Source organism: Hyperolius riggenbachi, chromosome 6 (assembly GCF_040937935.1).
Source record: "Hyperolius riggenbachi isolate aHypRig1 chromosome 6, aHypRig1.pri, whole genome shotgun sequence".
NCBI lineage: Eukaryota > Metazoa > Chordata > Amphibia > Anura > Hyperoliidae > Hyperolius > Hyperolius riggenbachi.
This window is the reverse complement of record NC_090651.1, coordinates 35,865,709-35,886,298: the sequence shown is the minus strand read 5'-3', so window position 1 is coordinate 35,886,298 and position 20,590 is coordinate 35,865,709. Positions and strand designations below refer to the sequence as shown.

The window sequence follows — 20,590 nt, the reverse complement described above, 5'->3', positions numbered from 1 at the left end:
GGGCAAATACAATACGTGAGTTTTAATTATGGAGGCATGTATTATTTTAAAACTATAATGGCTAAAAACTGAGAAATAATGAATTGTTTCCGTTTTTTTCTTATTCTTCCTGTTAAAATGCATTTACAGTAAAGTGGCTCTTAGCAAAATGTACCACCCAAAGAAAGCCTAATTGGTGGTGGAAAAACAAGATATAGATCAATTCATTGTGATAAGTAGTGATAAAGTTATAGGCTAATGAATGGGAGGTGAACATTGCTCGGATGCATAAAGTGAAAACGACTGAAGGCTGAACTGGTTAAGGAACCAGTGCTTCTCTTTCAGCCCAAAGCCTCTGCTCTTCGGAGGATGTGATTTTTCGTTTATCCTTTCCAAGAGAAAGCAATAAAACCCTGAAAACTGATCCACTTCACATTATTTCCTGTCATAAAACTGTAAGGGCTCGTTTCCACTGTTGCGACGCGATTTCTAAGCATTCCGACGCTTGTAAAAACGCATGCGGATGCGTTTCCGCATGCGTTTTTACCCGCGATTTCGCGTGCGATTTCGCATGGCAGGGTGCCATGCGAAATTAACCATGACACTGCCAGGGCAAAATAACATTAAAAAGGAGCGAAATCGCGGGTAAAAACGCATGTAAAAAATGCATGCGTTTTTACTATTAAATACGTTGTGTGCGATTCGCCTGCATTCCACTCGCAGGCGAATTCGTTGGCTCTTTTGTGCGTTTTTTCACCGCTTGAAAAAACGCACATCCCCAACGCAAGAGTGGAAACAGGCCCATCCACTTACATTACATGTGCGAATCCGCATGCGTTGGACGCATGCGGATTCGCGATAGTGGAAACGAGCCCTCAATGTCAAAAGAGACATTCACCATGCCTGTGCTTCGAAGCCCGGAGCCAATGTCCCTTAATTAGACTTTGATATATATAATTCTACATGGTGTCATAATTTGATGAATATTCTGCATTCCCTTTTGCGCAGTCATTACTAATCCACAGTGTGTGATATGCCAAAAGCGATACATCTTTGCTGAGGTGAATGATGCTTATAGCAGGTTCACCGCCTGAGATATCGATTCCCTAGACAGAGAAGGTGCCACTCCAAGAGGGTTTGATATCTATGGGTTCAGAGCATGATGACTGAGTGTAAAATGTTGTTTTTTATATCAAATGTCGGCTATCCACCAAGTTACGACATAGTTGGAGTATATACCAAAGACAAAGGGACCGGACCACAGCCTGAGGTCAGATTGCTAAGGGTGGGGGAACCTCTCTTGTAACCATCCCCACCCTCCAGCGGAGGAAGGGTTAAATGGCTGGACACACAGGCTGAGAGGAAGAGTCCTTTGCAGCCAGTATCCATATTCCATCACGGATCTGAGCTTTGCATAATTGGATTTTATATCTTTTGTTTGAACTTACCATCGCAAAGGGCATGGTAACTTGACCTGCAACTCAGACATTATACTCAGTTATTTTCACGTTTTATTCCTTTTATTTTTCATGTATCGATCTGTCTCAATTGCTGTATTTTAGTTTATGCATTATTTTAGATTGTATATGTGCTTGTTCTGAAAGCTCCGCAATGAATTCCTTGTCTCCTAAGGTAAACATTAACATAACCGTTTTATTAACCTTTTCACCTCGAAGGGTTTTTCCTCTCAAAAAAACAGAGCAATTTTCACCCATCAGCGCTCCTTCCATTCATTTACCTCTAACTTTATTACTACTTATCACAATGAAACAATCTATATCTTGTTTTTTTCACCACTGATTAGGCTTTCTTTGGGGGGTACTTTTTGCTAAGAATTTTTTTACTCTAACTTTTAATGGGAATAATAAGAATTTTTTTTAAAAAAAAATCATTATTTCTCTGTTTTCGGCCATAATAGTTTCAAAATAAAACATGCTACCGTAATTAAAACCCACACATTTTATTTGCCCATTTGTATCGTTTATTGCAACATTTAACATTTTTCCCTAGTACAAGGTATGGCGCCAATATTTTATTTGGAAATAAAGGTGTATTTTTTTAAGTTTTGCGTCTAACCCTATTACAAGCCCATAATTTATTAAGTAATTGTAGTATACAGTTTTTATATACATATTAAAAAAGTTCAGGCCCTAAGGTAACTATTTATGTATTTTTTTTATTTGTAATTTTATTTTTATTAAAAATATAAAAATAAAAAATGCTAACTTTAGGGGAGTGTGGAAGGTCAGGGGTTAATTAAAAAAAAAAAAGTAGGGATGATAAACTCAAAAAAAAAAAAGGGGGATGTAATATTACAATTTGGCCACAAGATGTCCTCAGTGGTGACTTCAGCTCCGTACTATTAGTACAGAAACGGAAGCACTACGTGGACGGGATTCATGAATTGCAGAGCCGTCTGAATAGACGGCTGCAGCCATTCACAAGGGAACCTAGATCAATGAATGGGATTTGTTTTCCCATTCATTGATCTAGCGGCTGGCGATCGGCGGTAATGAGCGGCGATAACGAGCGCGGGGGGGGGCGCGGCAGGAGGGACGTAGTAGCTACGCCCCTGCACACAGAGTTGTGGCATTTTGCTGGGACGTAGTTACTCGTCCCGGGGGAGGTGAAATGGTTAATATTGTTAGATTTTGCTATCTCTAGAAAGGTTGTTGAATTAACCTGTTTTCCTTCAGAATTTAGCTAGAGTTAGATTTGCGTATCCACATGAATATTGCAGATTGATGGCAGCAACCTGGTCTCTATATGAGATCACAGATTGTATCGATTGTACATTCAATCAAAATTGGACTGTGTGCGGACTCACCAACCAATCCAAAAGGTTACTTTGTCTGCAGTTCTGAATGCCTTCAGGATTCCCTCAGGGTCTGAGGTTGAATGGTAAACAGCGGCAAATGGAACAGGAACTGGAGGGTGACTTTGCATTCCGTCACAATGGAAACATAGGAGGGGAGCTGTATCAAGGTGTTCTAAGCAGAGAGAGTTAGTTTGTGGCAAAAAAAAGAAAACACAACAATTTATAGGTTATTTCGGTGTGATAAGTAGCGATATAGTTATTGGTGAATGAATAGGAGGAGCGAGATGTGAAAATTGCTGTGGTTTTTAAGGGGAAAAAAACTGTGTTGGGAAGTGATACCGGTTACCTGACAGTCCATCTGATCTCCTTGTCTGCAGTAGTGTCTGCATCACACACCACAAAAGAATTGCGGCTAATCCAGTCAGACTTCTGTCAAAAACATCTAATCTGCATGCCTTTTCAGGGTATATGGCTAAAAGTATTAGAGGCAGAGGATCAACAGGTCAGCCAGGCAATCTGCATTGTTTAAAAGGAAATATGTCAGCCTTCATACGTCTCTCACCTTGGGTTTCCTGTAAAAGATAATTGTCATATTTTCTTCATTTATGCGATTGTCTTTTATGCCTTCCGAAGACATCCTAGTAGTAACTCCGAATGGGGGGCGGAGGGCTGGCTGCGGCGGGACAGGTACTGACTCTTCTCTGGCTTTGTGTGTTGTAGTTCAGTAGAGAACGGCAGACCGCCGGATCCGGCACATTGGGCCGTGGATGATGTCGTGAATTACTTCAAAGCAAACGGATTTGAAGAACAAGCCAACGCATTTAAGGATCAGGTAAACCATGTCTTAACCACTTCAGGACCACAGTGGTAACACCCCCCCCCCCCCCCCCTAAAGACCAGGCTGTTTTTTTTTATAATTGGCCACTGCAGCTTTAAGGCCAAGCTGCAGGGCTGCACAACTCGGCACACAAGTGATTACCCCCCCCCCCCTTTTCTCCCCACCAACAGAGCTCTCTGTTGGTGGGGTCTGATCACCACTCCTGTGTTTTTTTGTTTTGTTTTTGATAAATATTTATGTTGTTATTTTTTGAATATTTTTTACAATTTCCTTTATTATTATTTTTTTTTACCAATCCCCTCCCTCCCCCCAGCCAGCCAATCACGGCGATCGGCTGTTATAGGCTTCTTCCTATGAGAGCCGATCGCTCTCTTGTCCCCCAGGGGGACAGCCTTGTCACACGGCTTTCCCCAGTACAGCGCGGCTGCTGATCACAGCACCGTACTTCATGTTTCGCCGTCTAACAGTCTCCCGAGCTGCAATCGCCGTTTGGAGACTGGAGGGGCGGAGCTCTGCCCCCCGAGCAGGAGATACGCACGCAGCCTGCGCGCGATCTCCTGCAAACTGCAGCCCCAGGACTTGACGCCCATTGGCCTGGAGCGGTCATAGAGTAGTTAAGTGTAGTGTAACTGTCGGGCATAAAATAAAAAAATCAATTCTTTATTTTTATCTGGTAAACAAGTAATAAGGATGCTAACCAGGCAATCCAAAAGTTAAAATCACTATTTGGTACACACAAAATTTGGTACACAAAAAAGAAGTTGCAGGGCATGCTAGGTTGTCCTTCTTTTGCTTCTCTACTTTCCGTCAGACTTAACTAATGCAGCCTGATTGGCTGAAGCCTCTTTCCATCCTGTTTTCCATATTTGTATTTGTATGGTGCACCTGTGCTTAGCTGAATAGCCAAAAGTTGTCTAAATTCAATAAGCATAGCCAATAGACAAGCATCAGCACCCAAAGCAAACACCTGGTACCTCCAAGTCACTATGTAGAGCTGGACTTAAAGAGACACTGAAGCGAAAAAAATAATAATGATATAATGATTTGTATGTGTAGTACAGCTTAAAGGGGCACTATTGCGAATTCCCTTGTTTTTAGTCCCTTTAACATAAATATGTGTAAATGGAGCAATGTTATTGCCACTTATTGTGGCTGATCAAAAGTATTTTTTACATTGCCACTAACCATTCAGAGCTAGTGAGTCACGTCGGAAGATTTACCTTTCTGACGCGACTTGGCATAATCCATTCTGCAGTAGGAGGCATCTGTATTTGTAGATACTGCAGCCGTTACATCTCCCCCCCTCTGATCAGCCCAGCTAAGTTTGGTCCAAATTGTAACTGCACTATCGTGCAGTTACGGAGATCTGTGTGGGCTGCAGCCGCCGTACGGGTCTACAGTTACATGCTGCCCGCTGAGGACCTCTTATTTAAAGCTGGCACAGGGACGGACACCTATTGGTGTCCGTTGCTGTGGTAACCAGCAGTCGGCTTTCTAATTGCGCAAGACAGCGGCGGCATCAGCGAGAAGACACAAACATGTGTTTGTGTCTTCTCGCTGATGCCGCCGCTGTCTTGCGCAATTAGAAAGCAGATTGCTGGTTACCACAGCGACGGACACCAATAGGTGTCCGTCCCTGTGCCAGCTTTAAATAAGAGGTCCTCAGCGGGCAGCATGTAACTGTAGACCCGTACGGCGGCTGCAGCCCACACAGATCTCCGTAACTGCACGATAGTGCAGTTACATTTTGGACCAAACTTAGCTGGGCTGATCAGAGGAGGGGAGATGTAACGGCTGCATTATCTACAAATACAGATGCCTCCTACTGCAGAATGGATTATGCCAAGTCGCGTCAGAAAGGTAAATCTTCCGGCGTGACTCACTAGCTCTGAATGGTTAGTGGCAATGTAAAAAATACTTTTGATCAGCCACAATAAGTGGCAATAACATCGCTCCACTTACACATATTTATGCTAAAGGGACTAAAAACAAGGGAATTCGCAATAGTGCCCCTTTAAGGTGGCCATACACTGGTCGATTTGCCATCAGATCGACCAACAGATAGATCCCTCTCTGTTTGAATCTGATCAGAGAGGGATCATATGGCTGCCTTTACTGCAAACAGATTGTAAACCGATTTCAGCATGAAACCGATCACAATCTGTGAAGCTGCCGCCGCCCCCTTCCCACGCATACATTATCTGATCCGGCCGGTGCGAGTCACCCGGTCTCTGCTGTCTTCTTCTCCGCTCTGGTCTCCAGGGCTGCAGCTTCACTGAACTTTCTTTCCGGGGAAGTTTAAACAGTAGAGGGCGCTCTACTGTTTAAAGAGTAACTGTTAGCCCCCAAAGTGAAATTTAAATCTGTACAGCAATGTTTTATTTAGTATTAAACTGATCAAAAAAGCCAATGCAGAACTTAAAAATCTATATAATTTTGCTACTATGTAGCCTTTTTCCCAAGCTAACGACGCAAAGCCGCATATCAGATACTATTGACGAGCATGCAGAGCATGCCTATGTCTGCCCTCTCCCCCTCTCCCCCCCCAGGACCAGGTGCCGATCTATTTGCACCACAAACAGCTGACCGCTCTGACACGGAGAGAGAGCGGCAGCACTTCCAGCCGGAGCACCGCAGAGCAGCCGCCGCTGAGTCACATGTGAGAGAATCACATGTGAGAGATGCACGGCAGCGGCTGCTCTGCGGTGCTCCGGCTGGAAGTGCTGCCGCTCTCTCTCCCTGTCAGAGCGGTCAGCTGTTTGTGGTGCAAATAGATCGGCACCTGGTCCTGGGGGGGGAGAGGGGGAGAGGGCAGACATAGGCATGCTCTGCATGCTCGTCAATAGTATCTGATATGCGGCTTTGCGTCGCTAGCTTGGGAAAAAGGCTACATAGTAGCAAAATTATATAGATTTTTAAGTTCTGCATTGGCTTTTTTGATCAGTTTAATACTAAATAAAACATTGCTGTACAGATTTAAATTTCACTTTGGGGGCTAACAGTTACTCTTTAAACTTCCTGTCCGGACAGTAAGAAGTGAAGCCAGCCGGAACCCAGCGGAGAAAGAGCAGCGATGACATCGGGGATACGCGCCGGCCGGATCTGTAATGCCGCTAGCGTCGGTCATCGGACATTCGAACGCCGCTATCGATGCACTCCCGACCCGCCGGCGATCGAGCAAAATCTTCCGCACGGACAGATCGATGGGAACAATCGATTTCGGACGGAAATCAATCGTTCTGTCAGCGTTTGCGCAACGATTTCACTGCAGATTCGATCACAGTAATCAAATCTGCTGTACAGTGGAGGAAATAATTATTTGACCCCCCACTGATTTTGTAAGTTTGTCCAATGACAAAGAAATGAAAAGTCTCAGGACAGTATCATTTCAATGGTAGGTTTATTTTAACAGTGGCAGATAGCACATCAAAAGGAAAATCGAAAAAATAACCTTAAATAAAAGATAGCAACTGATTTGCATTTCATTGAGTGAAATAAGTTTTTGAACCCCTACCAACCATTAAGAGTTCTGGCTCCCACAGAGTGGTTAGACACTTCTACTCAATTAGTCACCCTCATTAAGGACACCTGTCTTAACTAGTCACCTGTATAAAAGACACCTGTCCACAGAATCAATCAAGCAGACTCCAAACTCTCCAACATGGGAAAGACCAAAGAGCTGTCCAAGGAGCGTACGTTAAAAAAGGGCGCCGGGAAAAAAGGGCGCAGGGTTTTAAAAGATAATCATGAATAACGTTTAAAAAAAATTGTGTTATATTTCGTTTAAAAATAATGTTTTATAAAGTTATAAATCATTAAATAATGTGTATAAAATCGGCAATTTTAAAACGTTAATCTTCCCTGTTTAAAAATTGAAATTTATAATAACGTTTTATAAAACATTAATAAGAATTTTACTAAAGCTATACCTAACCCTACTCTCACACAGAACCCTCCCTGTACCTATCCCTAACCCCTAGACCCCCCTGTTGGTGCCTAACCCTAAGACCCCCCTGTTGGTGCCTAACCCTAAGACCCCCCTGTTGGTGCCTAACCCTAAGACCCCCCTGTTGGTGCCTAAACCTAAGACCCCCCTGTTGGTGCCTAACCCTAAGACCCCCCTGTTGGTGCCTAACCCTAAGACCCCCCTGTTGGTGCCTAACCCTAAGACCCCCCTGTTGGTGCCTAAACCTAAGACCCCCCTGTTGGTGCCTAAACCTAAGACCCCCCTGTGATAAGCATTAATAACGTTTTAAAAAAATATGTTGCGGTTTTTTGTTTAAAAATGAAAAAAAAAAAAAATTGTACGGTTTTTCGTTTAAAAGTAATGTTTTAAAAAATATTGTACTGTTTTTCGTTTAAAAATAATGTTTTAAAAATTATAAATCATTAAATAATGTGTAATCATGAGAAACAGTTATAAAACATTAAAAGTCTCCAGGCGCCGCTTTTAAAACGTTATTTTTCTCCGGCGCCCTTTTTTCCTGTTGGGCGCCGATTTAAACGATATTTATTATGGGAGTGAATGGCGGCGCCCTTTTTGTCCACCTGCCTCATGCGCCCAAATTTCCTGCTTCCGTCCAGCGATGTCAGAGACAAAATTGTAGACCTGCACAAGGCTGGAATGGGCTACAAAACCATTAGCAAGAAGCTGGGAGAGAAGGTGACAACTGTTGGTGCGATTGTTCGAAAATGGAAGGAGCACAAAATGACCATCAATCGACCTCGCTCTGGGGCTCCACGCAAGATCTCACCTCATGGGGTGTCAATGGTTCTGAGAAAGGTGAAAAAGCATCCTAGAACTACACGGGAGGAGTTAGTGAATGACCTCAAATTAGCAGGGACCACAGTCACCAAGAAAACCATTGGAAACACATTACACCGCAATGGATTAAAATCCTGCAGGGCTCGCAAGGTCCCCCTGCTCAAGAAGGCACATGTGCAGGCCCGTCTGAAGTTTGCCAATGAACACCTGAATGATTCTGTGAGTGACTGGGAGAAGGTGCTGTGGTCTGATGAGACCAAAATAGAGCTCTTTGGCATCAACTCAACTCGCTGTGTTTGGAGGAAGAAAAATGCTGCCTATGACCCCCAAAACACCGTCCCCACCGTCAAGCATGGAGGTGGAAACATTTTGCTTTGGGGGTGTTTTTCTGCTAAGGGCACAGGACAACTTAATCGCATTAACGGGAAAATGGACGAAGCCATGTATCATGAAATTCTGAACGACAACCTCCTTCCCTCTGCCAGGAAACTGAAAATGGGTCGTGGATGGGTGTTCCAGCACGACAATGATCCAAAACATACAGCAAAGGCAACAAAGGAGTGGCTCAAGAAGAAGCACATTAAGGTCATGGAGTGGCCTAGTCAGTCTCCAGACCTTAATCCAATAGAAAACCTATGGAGGGAGCTCAAGCTCAGAGTTGCACAGAGACAGCCTCGAAACCTTAGGGATTTAGAGATGATCTGCAAAGAGGAGTGGACCAACATTCCTCCTAAAATGTGTGCAAACTTGGTCATCAATTACAAGAAACGTTTGACCTCTGTGCTTGCAAACAAGGGTTTTTCCACTAAGTATTAAGTCTTTTATTGTTAGAGGGTTCAAAAACTTATTTCACTCAATGAAATGCAAATCAGTTGCTATCTTTTATTTAAGGTTATTTTTTCGATTTTCCTTTTGATGTGCTATCTGCCACTGTTAAAATAAACCTACCATTGAAATGATACTGTTCTGAGACTTTTCATTTCTTTGTCATTGGACAAACTTACAAAATCAGTGAGGGGTCAAATAATTATTTCCTCCACTGTATATCGGCGGGAAAATCGTTAGGTGTATGGGCCCCTTAAGAAATAAAATATTAGGGGCAGAGACATAAGTCTAATATTGTTTCCAGTACAGGAAGAGTTAAGAAACTACAGTTGTTATCTATGCAAAAGAGCCATTGAGCTGAAGCTTGTTATCTCAACTTTTAGTCACTGTATTTTCTTTTTCTCTCCAGAGGACAGGTCAAAAGTTCTCTGGCCTGCTCTGTAAAATCATTTAGGATGCTGAGCAGTGTGTAAACTGCAAATATTAGAGAATGATGCAATTTTATAACAAACACTATATAACTGAAAATAAAAATATGAGAATATTTTCTTTTCTACTAATGTTTTAGTAATTATCTGTACTACACAACCAATTCATTATATCATATATTTTTTTTCGCTTTAGTGTCTCTTTAAGCTCCATTTAAAACTAAGACCTGGGCCTAAAAGAACTGCTTTGTAATTCAACATCTTAAAGAGAACCCGAGGTGGGTTTTAAGAATGCTATCAGCACACAGAGGCTGGGTCTACGTATACTGCCCAGCCTCTTTTGCTATACCGATCCCCCCCTGCGCACTGCTTGCCCCCATAAATCAAACGCCGAGCTGTCGACACACAATGTGTCGCAGCTGGCTGTTTATCTCTGCATCTGTCAGTCTCGCCGCTCCCCCGCATCCTCCATAGCTCCGGTCCCCGCCCGCATCCCTTCCCTCCTATCAGCGTGGAGGGGAGGGATGCGGGCGAGCGGGGACCGGAGCTATGGAGGAGGCGGGGGAGCAGCCGAGACTGACACAGAGGTAAACAGCCGGCTGTGACACGCTGTGTGTCGACAGCTCGCCGTTTAATTTATGGGGGCAAGCAGAGCGCAGGGGGGGCTTAGGGGGGATCAGTATAGCAACAGAGGCTGAGCAGAATATGCAGACCCAGCCTCTGTGTGCTGATAGCATTCTTAGAACCCACCTCAGGTTCTCTTTGAGTAATGTGATCTATGAAAATCTGATTTGGTTTGTTTAGCTTTTGATAAAGATACTGTGTGCATGACTTTTACATTGGTTCACTCCTCTATTGTGTCCTAAATCCCTGACCCAGACCAGGTATTTGTTGGGGAGGGGGGATTGGGGGGATTTGTAAGAACAAGATCAACAATTTTTGTCCTCTAGAAATCCTGGTTGCTGTATTTATAACCAGCATTAACAGGTAATGCATTATCACTGGGAGGGAGAAGGCGCCACGAGGGGTATTATTTGAGTGTAGAAATATCAAATGGATTATACATAAAAACTGGCTTACCTATAATAAGAAGGGGGTAGCCCAAATAAAATCATACATTTTAATAGGAACCAAACACTTGAATAATAACGCATTTTGCGGATCGCAGTCCGCTTCTTCAGATCAAGTAACAAAAAGTGTCTGTAAAAAATAAACAACATTGGCACTCCTCAGTATACAACATAAACAGCTCAAAAATATATTCCGTATCCGTCCCTTCCTCACACAAGAGGCCACCAAAATGCTTGTTCATGCCTTAATCATCTCCCGCCTAGACTACTGCAACACCCTGCTCTGTGGCCTACCAAAAAACAGGCTAGCTCCTCTCCAATCCCTTCTAAATGCAGCGGCCCGCCTCATTCACCTTTCCACACGCTCTTCTGATGCAGCCCCACTGTGCCATTCTCTCCACTGGTTACCCATTACCCAGAGGATCCAGTTCAAACTCCTGACTCTAACATACAAAGCCCTCCACGAGTTGTCTCCTCCATACATCTCCTCACTAATCTCAAGATATTGTCCCTCCCGCAACCTTCGCTCCTCCCAAGAAATTCTCCTGGCCTCTAAGCTGATCACCTCCTCTCATGCTCGCATCCAGGACTTTACACGAGCATCAGCCCTTATCTGGAACTCTCTTCCACAGCCTGTACGTCATGCTCCAAACCTGGACATCTTCAAACGCACTCTTAAAACACACCTTTTCAGACAAGCTTATAACATTCTATAGCCCTTTATTTACTTATTTGTCACAATGTAATCAGAGGCAAAGAATCACTGCCTCATCCATCCTCCACCCCCTTACCTAGTGTGTCCCCCACTACCCATTAGATTGTAAGCTCGCAAGGGCAGGGTCATCCTCCTAATGTTTACTGTTTTTGTAACAATATTTGTGCTGCTTGGAACTCTGCTGTATATTTGTTAGTTGTATCTATGTTCTCCTTGTCGTTTTATTGTGCTTTGTAAAGCGCTGCGGAATATGTTGGCGCTATATAAATAAATAATAATAATAATAATAATAATAATAAACAACTATATAAAAATACATAAAAGAATGTATTGAATGTAGAATAAATTATATAAAATTGCCAGTGCATTTATATATCATTGATATTATAGTACAGTATCTATATTTTATAGACTTCCTATTCATAAATGTTGGGGGTTGGCAGGCAACAACTGCCTTGTCTGGGGTTCCAACATGGCCAGAAATGGCCCTGATAACAGCAAAGGTGTGATCTCAGCAAAAGTGGCAGCCATGCTGAAATATGGCGTTCTTTACAGCTGACTGTGACTTTATTAGTGGGGGAAACAAAACTAGTGTTAGTTCTAATAAAATACATTTATGTTATAACATAAAGCTGGCCCTAGAGGGCGCCCTCAGCTCATATGAAATAATACGGCACAAAGCAGTGTGTAAAATGTTGCAGCTAGTGGTGGTGATGAAGGAATGTGATGAAGACTTCCGGATTGCTGTGAAATGCTGAAATCTGCACACTATGGCTGCTGATCTCTGTGTACGGCGCTATCACTGCTAACCAGTGGAAAATCACTCTATGTACAAATGTACAGAAATGTGCAGCAGCTAATCAGAATTGGGAAATACTAATCAGTTAAAGAGAGAGTCTCAAGCCTCCAAAAATACCTGTTTTTACTTGACAGTCCTCTTTAGCATTAATGCCATAGCTGAAAAGCCGTACCCCGCGGCTGAACGCTCAATTAATACTCTCGAAATCCTGGGGCAAAATGCCACAACTTTCCAGGTTGTGGATTTTGCTGCCCGGCGAAGGCAGAGATTTCTGCTGTAGCTCCGCCTCCCGTCCAATCAATCTGCTCTGATCGCCGCCTCTCCCCGCCCCTCTTAGTCTTCTTTCACTTAGAGGAGGCGGAGATCCGCAGAGATTGTTGCGGGTAGAGGCAGAGCTACTGCATATAGCTCTGCCTCTTCCAGGAAGGAGCCCCGAAATTTGCCCCGGGGATTAATTTTTAATTTTAATTGAGCGTCCAGCCGTGGGGTTGCGACGTTTCAGCACTGGCATTAATGCTGAAGAGGCTTGTTAAGTAAAAACAGGTATTTTTGGAGGCTTCTGACTCTTTAACCAGTAAGTGTGTAACTAGGCAGCTGGCAGTCAGCTGATGGGCAAGCCCTGCACATTACTTTTTCCTGGCCAACTGAAATTTGCTTTAAAAGATAATTTTTTTTTTGTTCAGCATTTCTCATTCTGTAAACCTGATGATATACTGACCTATGTTTTCTTCTCCTCTGCCTTCCAACCCCCCCCCCCCCCCCCCATCTCTCTCTCAATATATATATGTTTTTATCCCCGTCTCACTTCGCTCTCATTTCCTCCTCCTTGCTTTCCCCCATCTCCTCCCTACTCATCGTCCCTCCCTCCCTCTTGCTTTTTTTCCATTGCTTCGCTCTTTCCATCTTCCACCTACTGTCATGTATCTACTCTTCCTCCCTCTCTTTTACTCCTCTATTCCCCTCCTTCTGATCCCTCCCATGTTTTGTTACCCTTCCTATTCCGCTATCTCTCACTCACCCTCACTCTCTTCCTTTATTATCTTCCCCTTCTCTCTTCCCCTCACCCTCTTGCCCCCTCTACCCCCCCCCCCCATTCTCCCTCTTTCACCTTCTCATGTTTCACTCCCCCCCCCCCCCCTTCCCTCCCTCTACCACTCTTCATTCTCTCTCTCTTCAATCCCTCTCTTTTATTTCACCCCCTTCCCTCCCTCCCTCTCTACTTTCCCCCAATGTCCCTCTTTTTCATTCCCATCTCTCTCTCTCTCTCTCTCTCTCTCTCTCTCTCTCTACTCTCAACATTGCCCCTTTCCTTCCCTCGTTCCCCTTCCCACCACCACCTTCTCTCTCTCTCTCTTTCTATCTATTCCTCTCTCTTCCTCCCCCCCCCCTCTCTCTCTCTCTCTCCCTTCCTCCCTCCCCCCCCTCTCTCTCTCTCTCTCTCTCTCTCTCTCTCTCTCTCTCTCCCTCTCTCCCTTCCTTTCTCTCTCTCTCTCTCTCTCTCTCTCTCTTTCTCTCCATTCCTTCCCCCCTCTCTCTCTCGCTCTCTCTTTCTTTCTCTCTCTCTCTCTCTCTCTCTCTCCCTTTCTCTCTCCCCCTTCCTTCTTTCATGTCTTTCTCTCTCCCTACCATATTCTACAGGAAATAGATGGCAAGTCCCTTCTGTTGATGACCCGGAATGATGTCTTGACCGGACTTTCCCTGAAGCTGGGCCCAGCCCTGAAAATCTATGAATACCACGTCAAAGCCCTGCAGACGCAGCACATGAAGAGCGCCTCTCCATAATACAAGAGGGAGTGGCTTCCTTTGTGGCCACTCTTCATCTGTACTTTTGCTCGATGAGCAGGAAGCGATCCTATCCAACTACTGCAAGTTAAAGTGAACTTTGCTACGAGATTCCAGACTGAGAGAGTCCATGAGGCCATGGCTTTCGTCTCTCTCAGCTCTGATCGACAGAAGACGTGGCGCTAGATGGAACGGGGTTGCCACGTTTTAAAACAGGGGTGTGCTTGAGTGAATCTGGGTATTGTAGGGGGCGGAGCTTAAGCGGGAGCTTGGTAAGAGCCCTCCCATCAGTTGTTGCACTTTAGTGCTCTCTTGAGACATTGGTGAACTGTACAACTGAGCACGCAATCAATGCACATGAGGTTTGCCCGTAACGTGGCATCCTTGTTAGAAATTACGGCAGTGACAATCTTATAATAACTGGATATATTATAAAATCACTATATTTTATTTTGTAAATATTATATTGAAATACAGGAGCGTCCGTAGCACGAATTAGGATGCTGAACCTTTTGATGAATGCTGCACCTTACTCGAGCTGCTCCGCCCACAAAGTAATTGCATGGCACATGTCAAGAAGGTAACAAAAACTTCTTTAGTGTTTCTTATAGTTTGGGTAGTAAGGGACCATCATTGCATTCCTTGAAGGATCTTCATGCTCTAGTAAAAGGCCCACATGTGCCCACTACTTATAATGCTGGATATCATTCTGTGCAGTCTATTGAAAGGAAATGGGTAGAGATCATTTTATTATATCGTCAGAGAATCTATGCCTCAACATGGCGGGCCGCTCGATCTTTCTGTCCGAAATCAGTCAAAAGGATTGATTGGACATGCTGAAAAATGTCCGTCGCAAGTGTTTGATTAGGAGCGCCTTGGTACCAGTGTTCGATATCGTAATGACCGACGGACCCCAGCTAGTGTGTGTCCTCCCCAGTGTAAAAGTGTCCCCCCCAGTCCCGTGTGCAGTGTTAAAGGGGAACTGAAGTAAGAGGTATATGGAGGCTGCCATATTTATCTCCTTTTAATCAATACCAGTTGCCTGGCAGCCCTGCTGGTCTATTTCTCTGCATTAGTATCGGAATAACACCAGAAACAAGCATGCAGCTAGTCTTGTCAGATCTGACTTTAAAGTCTGAAACACCTGATCTGCTGCATGCTTGTTCAGGGTCTATGGCTAATAGTATTAGAGGCAGAGGATCAGCAGGGCTGCCAGGCAACTGGTATTGCTTAAAAAGAAATAAACATGGCAGCCTCCATATCCCTCTCTCTTCGAGACGAGAGATACTTTTTATACACACCTGGGGCTTCCTCAGCACGGATCGCTCCTACGCAGCCGTTCTCCGCTGCCCGCAGCTCCGGTACCGAGTCCTGTAACTTCTTCCAGTCGCGGCCAGTCTGACGCAAGAGGAAGTGTACTCTTTATGAATTTGTCCAGTGGCTGCTGGAGAAATAAGTAAATAGCGCACTTTACTTGCCTCTCATTGACCATTCCTAGCTAGGAATTCACATTTGTGTGTAGGAATATATGCTATGTCTATTTTTATAAATGTATATTTGGTATACAGAGTGACATGCATGAATAATGTCTGGCTGTAAAATGTATGTTTTAGATTCTGATTATCAGTTAGTGTTATGCTTTCTGTAACAACGCTGTGTAAAGCTTCCATTTTATTTTTAATGGATAGGATAGTAAATTGTCACCAAACAGCAATGCATAATCTTTTGTGCATTGTATGTGTATATGTTTTCCTATCAATATGTTTCAAAATACCTGGCTGGCTGGCTCCAGTGGTTTCTTCTTGCCAGCAGAGAAGGAGTTGCTTCCTGAAAACAGAGCAGATTATTTGAATGCACCGGGCTCCTCCCCTCCACTTAAGGAAATGAACTCCTTGCGGCCAGCATTGCAGCTACAGATATTCTCTGCACATTCTGAGAACCCGAGGCGGCATCAAAAATTAAAAAAAAGAGCATACTACCTGCTCCACGCCGCCTCCTGGGATGCATCAGTGCCGCTCTCCGTTCATCCTCCGCAGCCTCTGAACACCGGCAGACAGATCCAAGATGGCCACGACCTGGAAGTACTTCCTGGGTCATGGCTTAGCTGCCGATTGGAGGAGGCGGGTGATGATGTGACAGAGGTGGGGAGCAAGTTGGAGGAGGCAGTGGAGAGATGCAGGGGAAACAATTTGATTGATGGCTGGCAGGGAAAAGGAGGCTAGCGACAATCAGATTGTCGCTAGCCTGTCGCTAGTTTTGGCGAGGTGACAGCAGATCCCAGGATTGACTGGCATCGTCACCAGAAGGACACAGAGGCATGTAATTGGGCAGAGAACATGCCTCTGTGTCCTATAATGCATATATTATCCGCCTCGAGTACTCTTTAAGGCTTCCCACATCCTCTGCGCTATATTCACAAAAGTCATGTGTACCTTTTTATGACCCTTTCTTTAATGAGAAACACTTTCTCACTGCTAGTGGCCCCTCTCTAGCACCTCCCTGATAGTCTCATGTGGGTGGTGATTAGCTATGGGGAGGAGTTTACATATCTGTCTGACCAATAATATTTTACTGTCATCTCAGTCTGTCCAATAAAGTTTTACTGTCATCTCAACAGGAAATGTAGCTACAGGAGCCAGCCAGTCAGGTAGTCTTAATACATTTCCTTTAACAAGAACAAATGTGCAATGCACAAAACTTTTAATGCAAATGTTCTAATATTTGCATTAAAAAAACAGGTAGAAACAATAGGACTTTAATTAAACACGACATAACCAGAAAAGAGATCTTTATATCCCTTATCAGGTTTTTCCACAATGCATTCTTGAATGTAGGTGTTGATAAGGGAGATGCGCAGTCACAGATATATTTTTTGTTCTTTACATATTATTATGTAGATTCCATCCACTGCACATTCTATAATAAATCTCCTTACAGAGTCCCCCTCCCTCCAAAGCCTTGTGGAATCTTCTGATCTTGCGAGGATGATACCATTTTTGGCCGATGCAGTAGAATCAAGGAGCAAGCTGTCAATATATTTTATGTCTTTTCACACTCCCATCCTGCATAGTACATTTAATCTTAAAAGCACAAAGCGCAATATACAGTATATATTTGACTATCAGATGGAGGTACAGAGATAGATTTTCTAATGCACGTTATTAAGATGTTGAAATTTATTTAGAAGTTTCTTAATTTCTCTTGCGGAATTCTCATATACTTTGGAAAATCTGACCAAGTATAAAGGGATCGTAATTTCAAGACTCAAACTCAAAAACACAAGACTTACTTAAATAACATTCTTTGAAGGGTTCCAGAACTGACGTAATATGTTGAGATAAATGGGTATGTACAGTGCCAAGCATATGTATAACTAGGCTGTGCTCCTTTTTTATTTTGCTGGCTGTAAGGGTTAAGAATTCAGGTATGCAAATGACAGTTTTTCTCTAGTTGGATTTTGAGGGACACATGTAAATGCTTTTATGTACCCCCAATATGATGTAAATAAATTCAGGACTTGGATAGACAAATAGATACTGGAAACAGCTAGACAGCAGTAGACAGAAAAACTGGAGTTACATAGAGATTAGATAGATTAGACAAGAGATTAGATAGATAGATAGGTTTTTATTTTGTTACAAATTAGTACATTCATATCTGATAATTCAGTCCTGGTAAGAGGTCAGTGGCAAAGCGTTCTTTCAGGCCTTCGCCAGCCGCCATTGGGCAGCTCTGTCCCTCTCGGGCCCCTCCCCCTGCCGATCCTCCGCCTCCCTGAACACTGCTCTGTGTGAGACACAGCTTCTTCCAGCGTCTAGACCCCAAGGGCTACAGAAGCGAAACTGAAGGATGGCAGGAGCAACAGAGATCGGCGTAGATGGCGGCTACCTGATCCGCCAAGTTCCCCGGATCAGGTAGCATTATTTATTTTAATTTAGATCCCTACCTTGGATTCCCTTTAAACTGTTCCCCTCCTCTACTTACACCTCTCTTGATACTCCAGCTGATCTTGGCAATTAGTGGTACTCTGTATCAATTGCTACGTATATAGTGCTTTGAGGGGCCCAATATAACACTTGCACTGTGGCCTATGCCATCCGTAGCTTTCCCATTGGGTGGAGTAACTTTATATCGCCATTAGGAACCCCATGCTCCACCCACACCTGACTTCTCAATATTGAGACAACTGATCCAGTTAAAGAGGAACTGTAATCAAATGAATATAATGGAAAAAAAAAAGTTTTTATTTGACAATATTCATTCAAAAATTATTTAGTCAGTTTTTGCTCATTTTAAAAACTTTCCTCACCCTGATTGTTGTGTTTTTTTGAGAGTTCTAAAGCCAGTAGAAAAGACCTATGGTCTCCCAGAATGCTTGGGGGGCGGAGAATTCCACATAATAAACAGCCTAGGCTTAGCCTCAGTGGAAGGGCGGAGCTACACAACAATATACAGCAATGTATAACTAAAAGAAGTGTTTCTGATACTGAGACCAGGATATTTACCATACAAGTGGATGAATTATATGTCGTTACGGTTGCTCTTGAATGTGTTTTTTTAAGTGTTTTCTCTTTATGCTGAGAAAGAATGCTCTGAATATGAATAGCTATAATTCTAATATTCCAGTGTGACAATCAGTGGTGATTTCCCAAGAACAGGAACCTCACACACAATGGTGCTTCTATTCCTGATGGTGCTGAAATCCTCACAGGAACAAAGCTGTATTTTATTACTGTAACAGAGACAACAGCATGATAAACTATTGTAGAAGCTTACTGCTGCTCCTGAACGCCCAATAAATGTTTACAACACCAGAATAACGTGTGCTGTGAGTGTGAATCGTTCTGTTACCTAACGTTTGGTACCTGAACCTGTAATCAGTGTATCATCTTTGCCTAGCCGGAGTCTGTGCTGCTAATGGCTGCCATTCTAATTACAGCCTTCTCACTGCTGACTGTGAATTCTTTAAAGGGTGTCTGAAGCTAAAATGAAAAACAAAACAGATACTCAGCTAAGGAGAGGGAAGGTTCCGGGTCCTATAGAGCCTCCCCGTTCCTCTCACGGTCCCCGCATTCCAGGGCTACCGCCCCGTTCAAATCTCTGCTAAGTACTGCGCATGCCCGAGTGTGCAAGAAAGCACGCTCGCACATACACACTGCGGAGTTGCCCATCTTCTGGAGCACTCGGGCTACTGAAGACTTCCGAAGGAAGCCTTGCGCATAAGAAGTGAGCAGTCTCTATTCCATCAGGGGACACAGCGCTAGAACGAAGGGACCGCAGGAGGAACGAGAAGGCTGTATAGCAGGGGTCTCAAACTCAATTTACCTGGGGGCCGCAGGAGGCAAAGTCAGGATGAGGCTGGGCCGCATAAGGAATTTCACAATCGCGGCGCATCGCCGCCTCTGCCTGCCCATCGCACTCTTCCTTCACAGAGAGGGGCGGGGAGAGGCAGCGATCCGTGCGGCGATTGACATCAGGAGGGCCAGAGCTGAAGCTGAAAGCTCTGCCCCTTCCAGAAAATGCCAGCGGATAGCCCCCCGGGCGATTTGGGGGCTCTGCAGCCCTCGTTTAGCGGCGGGGATGCGGCGGATTACTTGGGAGCACTGAAGCGAACTATAAGGAAGCTTTTGCCAGCGAGGGCCACAAAATATTGTATCGAGGGCCGCAAATGGCCCGCGGGCCACGAGTTTGAGACCCCTGCTCTATAGGATCCAGAGCTTTCTCCCTCCTTAGGTGGGTATGTGTTTTTTTTATTTTACCTTCAGACTCCCTTCAAAGCTCTTCACTTTATAAGAGAGGCATATGGAGGCTGCCATATTTCCTTTTAAACAATACCAGTTGCCTGGCAGCCCTGCTGATCTATTTGTTTTCAGTAGTGTCTGAATTACACCACAAACAAGCATGCAGCTTATTTTGTCAGATCTGACAATAATGTCAGAAACACCTGATCGGCTGCATGCTTGTTCAGGGTCTATGGCTAACAGTATTAGAGGCAGAGGATCAGCAGGATAGGCATAGATATGGCAGCGTCCATATCCCTCTCACTTCAATTGTCCTTTAAATTCTCAGAAGAGAGAGAACATGGATTGGGTCAGCTCTGAGCACACCATGAGACTCTGGCTGCTGCCGCCTCCCATCTCCTTACCAACTACCACCAGTGGGCAAGCTGTGAAGAGTTTAGTAAGTCGTTCTGACCACTTGCTAGCCACTTCCCAACTACAGAAAGGTCCCCATTATCCAGAACCCAGGCAACCGGAAGTCTTAACTAACCGGCATGCCTGAGGGGATAACAAGGGCTTTGTTTGAGGGGGGTTTTAGGGATGTCTGCAGGCATTAAAATACTCATCGAGCCTCCAGTGACGTCTTGTAGCCTTCCTGTAGTCCTAGAGGGCTCCTAGTGGCTTATGGTGTCCATGCACGGCTCACAGCATGTCATGTGACCTAATGTGTGTCAGGTGATACGCCGCCTTCCATGTATGGAGGAAGGCGGAAAGCCACTAGGAGCAACAGGAAGCCTACAAGACGTTGCTAGAGGCTCTGTGAGTATTGGGCGGGAGGGGGTTGTGTTTTT

General features: G+C 44.2%; 1 protein-coding gene across 1 annotated transcript in view; it reads left to right on the top strand.

The window, feature by feature from the left end:
• Positions 1 to 18,828, top strand: part of SAMD13 (sterile alpha motif domain containing 13) — a 30,135-nt gene extending 11,307 nt beyond the window's left edge. Inside the window, exons 3-4 of the mRNA XM_068239141.1 lie at positions 3,518 to 3,629; positions 13,876 to 18,828. Coding sequence (XP_068095242.1) covers positions 3,518 to 3,629; positions 13,876 to 14,019 — 256 coding nt within the window. The 3' untranslated portion in view covers positions 14,020 to 18,828. The remainder of the gene's footprint in view (positions 1 to 3,517; positions 3,630 to 13,875) is intronic.
• Positions 18,829 to 20,590: the final 1,762 nt, after the last annotated feature.